This window comes from Astyanax mexicanus, chromosome 8 (genome assembly GCF_023375975.1).
Source record: "Astyanax mexicanus isolate ESR-SI-001 chromosome 8, AstMex3_surface, whole genome shotgun sequence".
Taxonomy (NCBI): Eukaryota; Metazoa; Chordata; class Actinopteri; order Characiformes; family Acestrorhamphidae; genus Astyanax; species Astyanax mexicanus.
The window spans coordinates 32,152,425-32,165,442 of NC_064415.1; the positions used below are offsets into that span (position 1 = coordinate 32,152,425).

At 32.8% G+C, this 13,018-nt stretch overlaps 1 protein-coding gene across 1 annotated transcript; it reads right to left on the reverse strand.

Annotated features, from left to right (window-relative positions):
- Positions 1-8,109: 8,109 nt before the first annotated feature.
- LOC103033154 (uncharacterized) lies at positions 8,110-11,141 on the reverse strand. The gene is made up of 6 exons (XM_022662161.2): positions 11,074-11,141; positions 10,597-10,947; positions 10,138-10,488; positions 9,269-9,379; positions 9,092-9,117; positions 8,110-8,953 (listed from the first exon to the last, which is right to left on the reverse strand). The coding sequence occupies exons 1-6, from the start codon at positions 11,114-11,116 to the stop codon at positions 8,840-8,842; spliced, it is 996 nt and encodes a 331-aa protein (XP_022517882.2). The 5' UTR covers positions 11,117-11,141; the 3' UTR covers positions 8,110-8,839.
- Between the last annotated feature and the right edge of the window lie 1,877 nt (positions 11,142-13,018).

The window sequence follows — 13,018 nt, forward strand, 5'->3', positions numbered from 1 at the left end:
TTTTTTTTGAGACAGCGCAACACGTGGTGACGGTTTGGCATGCCCCTCCCCCAGCCATTCGGAGACCAATCAGGGCAAATTACGTATCAGTGTTTTCGTCTAAGGGTGGACTATTGGTTGAAATAGGTGTCAATCACTTTTGTGACGCTGGAGAAAACCTATGACTTGATTTGGTTGGACAGCCCTGAACACCAGCGCGATCCAGCGCTCACGCCATTGGTTCAAAAGACGATCACTCAAGAAAAGTAGTGGATTGTAGACCAATAAAAACCACAGAATCTAGAAGAGGACACCCTTAGCTTTGTATTCACGTACAACTTTACGGAAAATATTCCATTGTGTAGTCGCTGGGAGCTTGAGAATACGACGTTACGGCTGCGCTGAAACTAAACGCATGTTTTTGAGGAGCAGTGAGCAGGCAAATAAAGGACTTTATGGATATTTTACCTGCGGTTCAGTGCTGTATTGTGGATGCTGTGATAGTAAGTGAATTTTCAATAATATAATATGATGTTATTTTATACACTAATATTATTTTATAAGGCTATTTTGTTGGGGAGGCGTGTTTCTCATGTAAACAATGTGAAAAAACAGGCTGTTTTCAGTTGGAGATTTCTGGCGACTGGTTTCATGTAGATGGCTGTAAATTTGCATGCAGGTAGTTAAAGTAGTACTAATGAATATGAGTTGGTTAGTTGGTCGGTATGTTTAGAATATTTGACGCTTTTAAGCGTTCTAATTTACATAGTCAGAACGGGCCCGCCGGCGGGCCCGCTAGAGGGCGCTTCTGCAGTAAGAGGTTAACACTTGTTGTGTTAATAAATATACTAACACAAATTTATTAACACAAATAACACTTTGTGTTAATAAATAATTCAGCATGTGTTCCTGTTTAGTGTTAATATAATCTTCAATATTACATTTACAATGTAAAACATTATTAAAAATAGAAATTGAATGAGAATACGTGTGTCCAAAAGTTTGACCGATACTTCCTTAGCACAAAAATTAATAACATTTAAATCTTCACTGTTTTTATTTGTCAGAAGCTAAAAACAAATGAATATACATAATTATTACATGACAGACACAATATACATATTTTACTAAGATAGTTTAAGATTTAAATACTTTACCTTACCTCCAGTAAAGTCAAGTTTGGTTCCATCTCCAAAGATGATGTGTCCACATGCAGCTACAGCACAGTAGTAAGTTCCAGCATCAGAGAGGCTGAGGTTGTTCTTGGGGAGTTTGTAGATACAGCTCTGTGTAGGAGAAACAGTCTCAGAGCTTTTCTTACACTGATCACTCCTGTTTCCATGAGTGAAGATGATTCCTGGATCAGATTCTCCTGATCCGTGTCTGAACCAGTACACACTGTGATCTCCTGCAGAGTTATCTGTGAGTATTGAACACTGCAGAGTTGTATCTCCTCCCAGTTGGACTGGATCTGATACGGGAGGCTGGAGAACAGTGTAGAGACTTGAAGGTGTGTCTAAATAATACAAAAGAAACAGTTTTGTAACATGAAAAAGTCCACTGTCTCAAAATAGATAAACTTTTTTAATATATAGCACTAACCTTTAACAACTGAAACGGTCCAGTCTCCTACAGCAACATCTGTATAATGAATAACTGCACAGTAATACGTAGCTGAATCTGATGGTTCTGCATTTGAGATATTCAGAGTAAAACTGTTTGTTTCTCTCCAAGCAATAAAGCGATTACTCTTATCAAAACCATTATGATATAAAACTGGGTTGAAGTGATAACCCGAGGCAATGAGGAGAGGCTTTTTTCCAGGAGTTTGTTGGAGCCATGCAGCTGTTGAAGCAGTAGATGATGAGAAAATGCAGTTCAGACTGATTTTTCCTCCAAACGGAACATAATGATTCCCATTCAGAGAAACAATGTCTATCGTTAAAGCAGCACCTAAACAACAACAAAATAATAAAAAAAATAAAAATAATATTGTTTAAATAATAGTTTATTTGTAATTAATTAATAGTTTAAAAAATTATTAATTAAATAAATTCTTACCCAGTGCTGTTGAGAGTAAAACAATTGCACAAAACCCAATCATTGCAAATCCCTTCATAATGATTTTTGTCCTGAAAAACAAACAAACAAACACAAAAAAACACTCTGTTCACAGTATATAAACACTGTTGTACATAATGTATAAAATACCCCATATAAATAAAAAAACGTTGTTGTACCTATAAGTTAAGTTCTTTTCTTTTCAATATGTGGAGGTCAATTTGAAGGAATATAAAGCTGTAACTAATCAATGTTTTTCAAACTTCTACACAAGCACTTTTATAGTTCCATGCTGATAGCCGATTGGCTCTTATAACAGGATGTTGAAGTTGACCCCCAACCAATGGCTGTAATTCAGAACTCAGTATGCAAATCACTTGGGTTGGGTTATAAACTGGGTTTGGCCAAAGCGAGCACAACAAATTCACTGATTCAACTCTAAAAACTGAACAACTCAACTTTCAACAGTAGAATATATTTAGTTGGCTATGTGATTTTTCAATGTAAAAATGGCTAATGTAAGTGTAAGTATGTATGTATTCATATCACATTTTTTTATGGTTGTCATTCAGATATGATATTGTGATATTACATTATGCTTATATACTAGAGCAGTGATATTAACATTTTAACATGTGTAAAAAGATGCTTTTTAAAATAGTTTGTCTGAATTCACTTAACATTTTTTTGCTTCTCTTAATTAAGCCCTGCATTAAGTTACTGGATTTATATGTCTGTATATTTTTTTAATACACTGGTATTTTTACTGACGTAAAATAAAATATTCTGAAGAAGACGCAATTTTTTTTTTTTTTTTTTAACAATCTGGTAAATAGAAAAAAAAAACACCAAGCCTTTTTTAAAAATACCTTTAGTATTTTCACTGACATGTAATGTACTTATGTAAAAAAAAGGGACTGCATATATGTCCTGGATTATATTTTTTTTGAATACCCTTGGTATTTTTTACTGATGTATAATATCATTTTGTAAACAAGATTTTTTTCTTCTCTTCATCTAAATCACAATATATCTAAGTAACCAAAACACCAGCCATGCATGTGACCTTTGATTTTTTTAAAGGATGTACAAATATTTTTTTTTTATATTTAATCTAATTTCTCTTTAAAAATCTGGTAAATAGCAAAATACACACCAGCCCTTTGGTATTTTCACTGAAATATAATGCAATTTTAAAATATATATATATATATTTTTTTTTTACTATTTTATTTTTTTCTTGAAAAAATCTGGTAAATTGCTAAATAAATACCAGCCCTGCATGTAGGCCCTGGATTACCTTTTTACAGAATTCTATTGGTATTTTCACTGACCTATTATATAATTTTGTAATCACTACTGCATTTTAAAGAATGCAGAAATATCACTGTCAGAGGTAATCAAGAGAGATGAATGAATGTAAATACAGAACTAGATAAGATAGAAATAAGTAACACTGGTAAAAAAAAAAAGAAAGTGTGAAGAACAAAAGCACATGATCTTTTAAACATGGCGGAGGAGGAACTGGTCATGGGTCTCGCGTTCTGGTCCTGTTCTGTGTCTTTTCTAACCTGTCTCTGTTATTTCGTTCCTCCTGTCTGTTTTGTTTTCTCTTGTTGTTTTCCCTGTGTCTCTGTGTTCCCCTACATGACTCTAATCTTTAGCTCCGCCCCCTCGTTACCTGTTTCCCCAGGTGTCTTCCATTTCTGTTTCCCTCCTTGTGTATTTATACCCCAGTGTTTCTGCGTTTCCTTTGTCTGTCTTTGTTGATTATATGTTCTATCACGTCTTGTTCATTTCTCACGCTGCTCCCCTGTTTATTTCACTAGTTTATTTCTTGTTTGTTTCTTGTTTTGAGTTTAGGTTTAGTTTCCTTGTTTGTTTTAGTTTATTAAGTTGTTTGTTTGTTTGTTCTTTGTTTAATAAATCTTTAAACCCTTTTTACTTGCATTTGCGTCTCTGCCTCCGCGTCGTCCCTCTTGCACCCCATCCTGATCCCGGGTCACTGGTGATTATTGATAATGTGATAATGCTAGTCGACGTCTTCTTATTTCTTTTGCATTGTAGATTCATTTTAAAGACATGAAAACAATAAATGTACATGTGGAGTTAAGTAATAAACAAAAAAAATGTTTGGTTTGGCCTCCACAATTAAAATGAAAATAATAATATATATTTCTAAGGGTATAAAAATCCACATTATAGTGACATCAATGAAAGTGCAGCGTAAGTTCTGCTATAGACTCTGCGTATTTTGTTCAACATTAAATGTTATAACTAACACATTTGCTTTAGGAGTCATAATAGTGGAAATATTAATGAAAACAAATACGTGTAAAAAAAGATATTTCATTTGTTTTGCACAGCTAAAACCCTAAAGCCTCAAAGAACACTTGTGCATACATAATTAATTATAATGGTAATTTTATGTATAAAGCTAAAAGTCTAAACTTCACTTACATCGATTCATTGTAAATCCATTGTGGTGGTGGTGGTTAAAGATACTGCAGACCTGCAGTATCACTTTAACACTTTGCAGCAGGGTAGTGTGGTTAACACTAGCCTGAGAAGTTCCAGCAATGAGATAACATCACACGACTGCAGATAAACATCTTATTTAAAGTAACTCGTGTGGGAAACATTGAAGAGTAAAGGCTGCAGAATGACTGCGGTTAATGTTCACAGTTGTTATCAATCACTGTTGCTTTTTTTTATTCATTCATTTATATGAACAAGGGTTAAATATCAGTATTTAACATGAGCCAATCTATCTTTCTTTTTCTATATGCAAATAATCTATGTACACTTTTGGACACACTTTAAATAAAAAAAAGTGACAAAGAAAAAGATATTAGAGTATTAAAATTGTGAATCTCTTCCACGGGTGCTCTTTTGAAGCCGGGCAAAAACTGAAATATGAAAAAAATCAGTCAAAGGCACTGACTAAGTCAATGACTAAAAGACACGTTCTTGCCATCTTGGCCTTCTTTTTGGCCTAAAACATGAAAGGAAGGCAAAGCATAAAATGACACCCTTAAGTATTAAGTGGATGGAGTCACCATAACATGTCTATTGTCATGTAATTATCATGAATAAATTAATTAATAAAAAAAAATCGTTTTATTAATCATACTAATTATACTAACAATAAGACCCCAATAACCCCATTCTCCAACAATAACCCCAGTGGGTCCAAGGAGGTCACTACCCTAACCATATGATAACAGGAACAGAGCAATAGCATACATACATTTAAATAGGACACAAATGTATACATCACTAAATAACCACAGTTAAAAAAAATGGACTACAACCTGAGACTTTTTGGATTAGTGCTCTTAATGCCACTTCCTATCCTGGACTTAATGAAGACTGTGATTTTTTTTGTTTATTTGTTATTCTTATTTCTTAAATAATATATTTTTTCTCTCTTAAACTTTATTTTATTTATTTGTTTATAGATATATTGTATATTTTTCTCTTTTTTTTTCATTTTTCTCTTTTTATTTTATTTCATTTTTTTTTATAATCATGTGACAATAGACATGTGACGGTGACTCCACCCACTTAATAGTTAGGGGTGCCATTTTACGCTTTGCCTCCATTTTTCCTCTAAGATGGCCGCAACACGTCACCATAAATGTTTTTAGATCTATTTGCCGTAACACATTTAAGGCTTTTAGTCATTTTTCTCAAGAGTGCCTTTGAAAAAGTGTTTCTTCTTGCACAACTCTGCATTTTCCCAGTCAGTTTTATGAGGTAGAGTCAGATGGAATGGCTTTCAGTTAACAGCTGTGCTGAACTTGTCAAGAGTTAATTACTTGAGTTAATTTCTTACCTCTTAATGTGTTTGAGAGCATCAATTGTAATGTTGTGAAGAGGTAGAGTGGGTATAGAGTGAATAACTATATGAATAATGTTCTAATTCATATTAAGTCAAGAACTCAGCTAGGTAAAGAAAAACTATTTTAAGAAATGTAATTCAGACAAACCTCAAAAATTGAAGAACTTTGAGAGCTTCTTTAAGTGCAGTCACAAAGCCTATAAATAATGTACTGATGAAACTGGCTCTCATCACGACTGCCCCAGGAAAGGAAGATTAAGAGTTTCCTCTGTTGCACAGGATATGTTGATCAGAGTTACCAGTCTCAGAAACTGCTTAAGTTAACAGCACCCCAGATAAGAGTCACCTAAGCACTTTACAGAGTATTTTGGTTTGTTTAAAACTTTTAAGTTACAACATGATTCCTTATGTGTTCTTAATAGTTTGTATTTACAATGTAAGGAAAAATAATTCAAACATTGAATAAAAAGTTGTGTCCAGACTTTTTAATGGTGTTGTATATAACACTCAAAATGCAACAACTTTTTGCAAATTAATTATTTATTTCCCTTAATAAAAAAAGTAAATAGAAAACTTTAACAATATAATACTGGTTCTTTATTGCATCATTTGTTTTAAATTTCTTACAATAAATGAGTATCATTAAACAGTGAGAGTATGGAAATAAAAATAAAACTCTTTTCTTCAGATATAAAATTAAAATATATATAAAAAAAAAAATCAGAGACCACTGAAAAATTAGTTTCTTTGATTTTACCAAATTGAAAACTTCTGGAATATGACCAAGAGGAAGATGGATGATCACAATCCACCAAATCAAACTAAACTGCTTGAATTTTTCCACCAGGAGTGGCATAAAGTTATCCAAAAGCAGTGTGTAAGACTGGTGGAGGAGAACATGCCAAGATGCATAAAAACTGTGATTAAAAATCCAGGGTTATTCCACCGAACATTGATTTCTGAACTCTTAAAACTTTATAAATATGTACTTGTTTTCTTTTTTGTTATTTCAGACATTTCTCATTTTCTGCAAATAAATGCTCTAAATGACATTTTTGTTTTGGAATTTGGGAAAAACCAATAATGTTCACTTTTTTCAGAAATATACCTATAAATAGCAAATTCAGAGGAACTGATTCCGAAACTGTGTTCTCTTTATTTCTTTTTCCAGAGCTGTACATTTAGATAATTGTCATTTTATAATATTGACAAAGTTTCCAATGAAAACTATTGATAGGCCATGCTGTGTCCTTAATCAATTTGGCACCCATAGGCTGAATTTTACTTTGTGTCCCTTATTAAAAATACAGTAACAATTTACAAAAAGGTTACATTAATTAACAGTACTTATGAGAGAATATCATGACTAATTATTGATTAATACTGGTTAAGATATTTTTTTTATATTTTTTTCAATTCATTGTTATTTGCAACATCATTAAGCATTAAAACATAGTAATGTTTAATAATGTCTTAACTAGTAACAATTAAGAATTAGTTGAAAAATAACTTTTTTTTTTACTTTTTTATGTTTAACAATGTTTATTACTGTTGTAAACACTGTTATTTGTGAGCGTTTATTTTAATGTATCTCTAAGCTGACTTTACTGTGTGTAGATTCTATTAATGAAAACAAAAGATCTGTGAAAACAAATCCATCGGGTTCAGATACTCTATCAATGAACCTGAACATTTTTACAAAGCTAAAAAAAAAAAGGTAAAAATAAAAAAAGGTTATAAAATCTTGGCAGAGGTTGTAATTGCATAAAGTACATTTTTTTCTCTGCTGATCTTTCTCTTCAGGAAGGTCTTTCTTAGTGATTCTTAACCCATTTCTTAGGGTTCACGGAATGTCATTTTTTTTTACTGTAACCCAGCTATTTTTAATTAAAAAAATATATATATATTTCTGCACAAAAAAAAATCATTTTAGCAATCCACTTTTCGACAACTCATCAAACTAACATAACTTCTATTAACCTTCTATGGCTCAGGCAACAAACCACTTTTTTGTTTTTTTAAACCATTCCTTTAACTATCATAATGTTCTTTTCTAAATAGCAATATTGTCACAACATGTCTCCATCCAATAAAATTAGGGCATAGTAGAAGTTGAAACGAAGTTTTATTTTGAAGGTAGGGTAATTATTTTAAAGGTCAAAGCCACATTGGATTCAAAACCACCAATTGGTGAATAAAAATATATTTTTTTACATGTTTACACTTAAAAATAACAATCAATAAAAAATAATATATAAAAAAAATGCACAAAAATAATAAAAAAGTGAAAAGCATACATTTTATTTACATATTTTTAATTAAGAAATAAAACAGCGTTTGTTTCATTTGTTTAATTCATTTGTATGGGTAATCATTATAAAAAAGCAGTGCTGGTATTATTTTTCTCCAAAAAGAAAAAAAATCATGCCACAGAAAGTTAAAGGAGAACTCCGGTGTAATTTTTTTGGTGTAGTAAAACATGATAAAGAGTACTAACATTTGTTGAATAGGCCTCCTTCGCTCTCCCCCAGCTTTTTGAATTCCAAAATAACTTTAAAAGTGTACAATCTGCTGCCATCTTAAGTCGTGATCAGTAGAGTGGTGGCGGCACCTGGAGATGTAGTTTACGCTACGGGCTGTAAACAGTGGTTTTTAATATTATTAAATTATTAATGCCTCTTTTAAAATGTCAGTGCTTTCCAGATTCTACCAATAAGGTGTGGAGCTACTTTGAGCCTGGATAACAGTGTAAAAAGAGATTTATCTGCAGGGGCAAAATATGCCCCATATCGTCTATTCTAAAGCATGTTCGGGCAAACGAAATAAAATAACTGTATCTCAGAAAGCTACAGGAGAGCAGAGGTGGGCTATTCATTATGTTTTATTACACTAAAAGTCTATTTTACACCAGAGTTCTCCTTCAAGGCAGAAAATGTTTTGTAAGGATTACAAAATTCAGTTTTGTTGGTAATAAATGACATGGGAATAAACTTCAGAACCTTCAGTCATCTTCTTTGGTTCACTGGCAAAACTCCCCGCAGCAAACTTCACAGCTTTAGTACATTCAGCCTGTAAAAAATAAACAGAATTTAATTAAAATAAGAATTATATTTCCAAAGCAGACAGTTGCATGAACATACATTAAGTAGTAGATATTGGAGATATTGGACTGTAGCGGAAAGGAGAAAAAAAAAATTAAGAAATCACCAGAACTTTGCGACCCTCAGCAGCATCTGAATAAGCCAGACAAAAAATAAATAAATAAGTAAATAAGTTAATCACACTCTAACATGTACTGTATTGTATAACTCAATGTTTGGTTAGAAAAATTTATATATTAAATTATAAATGTAATCATTATTTGACATCAGAATGTAAATGTACCGTTACAGTGACAGTTCTGTTTTCTGCACATAAATAAAAGTGCGGCCACTGATATGATGTTTGATGCCACCAAAAACAGAAGTATGTTGGTTGGTTCCAAAACACTGTTCTCTATGAAAAGAAAAATAAAACATATTGTGGCTGTCCAATAAAAAACAAGTATGTCCTTTTTTATTTTTTTTTAATATAATTTACGAAATCATTTTAACACACACTGTCGCTTATACTGTGTCAAACGTTCTCGAAGAAGGGACCAACAGAAATTCTCCAAAATTACATGAAATAAACATTTTTTTTACATTGACTTAAATTGTTAATTGTTAAAAAAGGTTTTATTTTACTCCTGAAAATGTGCTGTTTTCTGTTATATATTTCTATCATATATTTATATTTAAAAATATGTATACTTTTTTCCTATAAATTATAATGTTATAGAATCATCAAAATAAATGTGTGTAAATGGTAGACACTGCTAATGTTACCAATGTTAACACTGTTTCATGATGAAAGTAAAAAAAAAGAAAATAAAAAAGTATACAACATTGAATAAATTCAAAGCATAACTAATCTGCAAAACTGCAAAAAAAGAATATAGTGTGATTAATGTGATGCAAAATACATACTTAAATAAAAACTTAAATAATACTTTTTTAAGCTTTCTTTACTCAGAATCACAAAACTATATGAATGAAAATGACTAATTTTTTACAGACACAAAACTAAAAGAAAACTCAAACCTGTGTCTCATTTACATCATTACAAAAGCTTTTTGTCAGATTGCATCTGATAACTATGACAATTTTGTTAGTTTTTTTTTATCTAGGAGGCATATGAAAACAATTTAAAGGATTTTAAATATTTGATCTTACCTGCAAAGTCCAGTTTGGTTCCATCTCCAAAGAAGATGTGTCCACATGCAGCTACAGCACAGTAGTAAGTTCCAGCATCAGAGAGGCTGAGGTTGTTCTTGGGGAGTTTGTAGATACAGCTCTGTGTAGGAGAAACAGTCTCAGAGCTTTTCTTACACTGATCACTCCTGTTTCCATGAGTGAAGATGATTCCTGGATCAGATTCTCCTGATCCGTGTCTGAACCAGTACACACTGTGATCTCCTGCAGAGTTATCTGTGAGTATTGAACACTGCAGAGTTGTATCTCCTCCCAGTTGAACTGGATCTGATACGGGAGGCTGGAGAACAGTGTAGAGACTTGAAGGTGCGTCTAAGGAGTGATAAAATTAACAATGATGATTTTAAAATGAGTGGAAATGTAGAAATATATAAAATATGCTTTAGAAAACAGTAGGTTTTAGAAGACAGGAACTTTTACCTTTGAGGACTAGAACTGTGCAGTCTGATAGAGCGATATCTGTAAAATATGCAACTGCGCAGAAGTACGTAGCTGAATCTGATGCTTCTGTATTTGAAATATTTAAAGTAAAAGTGTTTTGCTCTGTTACTGCAATAAAACGGCCACTCTTATTAAACCCATTATGATAAACAGCTGCGGAAGAACGAAAAGCCGAGGCAATCAGAAGAGGCTTTTCTCCTGGAGTCTGTTTGAACCATGCCGTCGCCGTCACATCAGCAGATGAAAACGAGCAATTCAGACTAACATTTTCCCCATTCTGAACGTACTTTTTACCATTTAGACATGAGATGTTAATCTTAGATTCAACACCTGAAAAAAAAAACGGAAAAAACAGAAAAATGACAAAAATTAAAAGTCAAACTTTTCCTTCTAAGTACGTAAAACAAATCTTTTTTTTTAGGTTAAATAAAAAATAAGAAAAATTAGAAACTGTACCTAATGCTGCTGCGAGCAAAACAAGTATGTAAAATCCAAACATTGTCAAATTCTACACGAAATGAATGGCCTGCGGGGAAAAAAATGTATTGTAAAATATATAAATTCTGGAAAAATATATAAATTATTACCATAACAATGGTATGATTATAATATTGTAATAATGTAAAATGCAGAAAACAGGAATAAGAATCTTATATGCAACAGCAAATACTACAAATAATAAAATAGTAATAATAATAACAATAATAATAATAATAATAATAATAATAATAAAGAAGAAGAAGAAGAACTTACACTTTCTGAAGAAGAAAAGTAACTTTTGGAGCTGTTGCAAATGTGTGTAAAACGTCTACATGGTCAGCTTTATAAGGCTGTGCTGAGAGCGGATTGGCTCCCGTCAGAAGAGACTGAAAGAGGTTCTGACCACTCACATCTACATGCTGCAAAATGCTACTTAATATGCAAATTATTAACAGTGACTTGCATCAAAGTTGGTTTAGCACACAAGGCCTTTCCTAGGCATTCCTATTAAATCCTTTTATAAAACAGTGGAATATATTTTAGTATTTAACTCACAGTAGCAGGCTGACAATGTTGATAATATAATAATCTCGTCTGTTTTTTGCATCTCTCTGGTCTGTCCCTGTGGTTATTTACCCTCTGCACGTGCCCTGTGTGTTTCCTGTGTCTCTATTCCTGTTGCTCACCTGTAGCTCCGCCCCCTTGTTGCCCGGTCCCAGGTGTTCCCCTTTCCTGTCCTTGTCTGAGTGTATAAATAGTTCTCCTTGTTCCTCGTCTATGGTTGTACATGTTTATGTCAGTCAGGTTACATGTTTCCGTTGTTTTCAGCATATTTAAGTGCTCAGTGTTTCCTTGTTTTTTTTTTTTTTTGTTTGTTTGTTTTGGTTTGTTTTTTTTGTTTAAAATAGTTAAAGTTGTTCAGAGGTGTCATAATAGTGCGCAATGGAGACCACTAGCACATTTCTTCAACTCATTTAGCCGTGCCAGATCTCTGAGGCTTGCCATGTGGGTGTGTCTGGAATGTTTTTGAACAACAAAACAGTCTTAAATATATATATTTTATCAAAGCAATTCTGTTAGATGGAGACTAGTTGTGTAAATCCAGATTCTGCCATTTTCAGCTTCTCTTCCTTGTTTCAAAGCTGGCCGTTCTCTGTGTGATGCTTCTATGTGTGTGATGTAAAAGTCTACTCTTCTCTGATTGGCTGGACACAGAACGGCAGCCATGCCAATTTGCATAAAGTTGAGCTCTGCTTGTCATCAATCAACAAGACCGCGTCCAATGCAACTTCTTTCTACATTAAAATGTATAGGATGTGTCAGGGCTAAAGTGCTGTTGGATGCCCACCATAAGAGAGGTGGTACAAAAAGTTTGGATCCTTTGGCCTAAACAGGGGACCAGATTCATAGGTGTCTTTTTATTTATTTATTTTTTTTTGTCAGCGTGTACTTCCAGATTACTGCCTGGAAAGATTACTTTTGGAAACAAGGACACCATGTTTTCCAGACAACAGACAAAAAAGAACATCAAAATTATTATCAGCAACAAGTTTAAAGGCCTATTTTCTGCTGAACAGGTAATCACTTAGCTGCGGTAAAGTTGCTAAGCATCGCTGGGTAGTAGAGACAAGGACTTTGGAAAATTGATACATATATATTTAATGATCAGCTACATAATAGATAGATAGATAAATAGATAGATAGATAGATAAATAGATAGATAGATAGATAGATAGATAGATAGATAGATAGATAGATAGATACTTTTTTGATTCCAAAGTAGATTTAGCAAGACTTTTTTAAAACTTGTCTTCACTTCCCATTGTGTCAATCTGGCAACCTGCGTGAGCTTGGCATCTGGGCAGGAGTGGGGCCTTGCACATGGTGGTAGTAAATTGGAAGTGAGGGGTGTTCAGGTAAA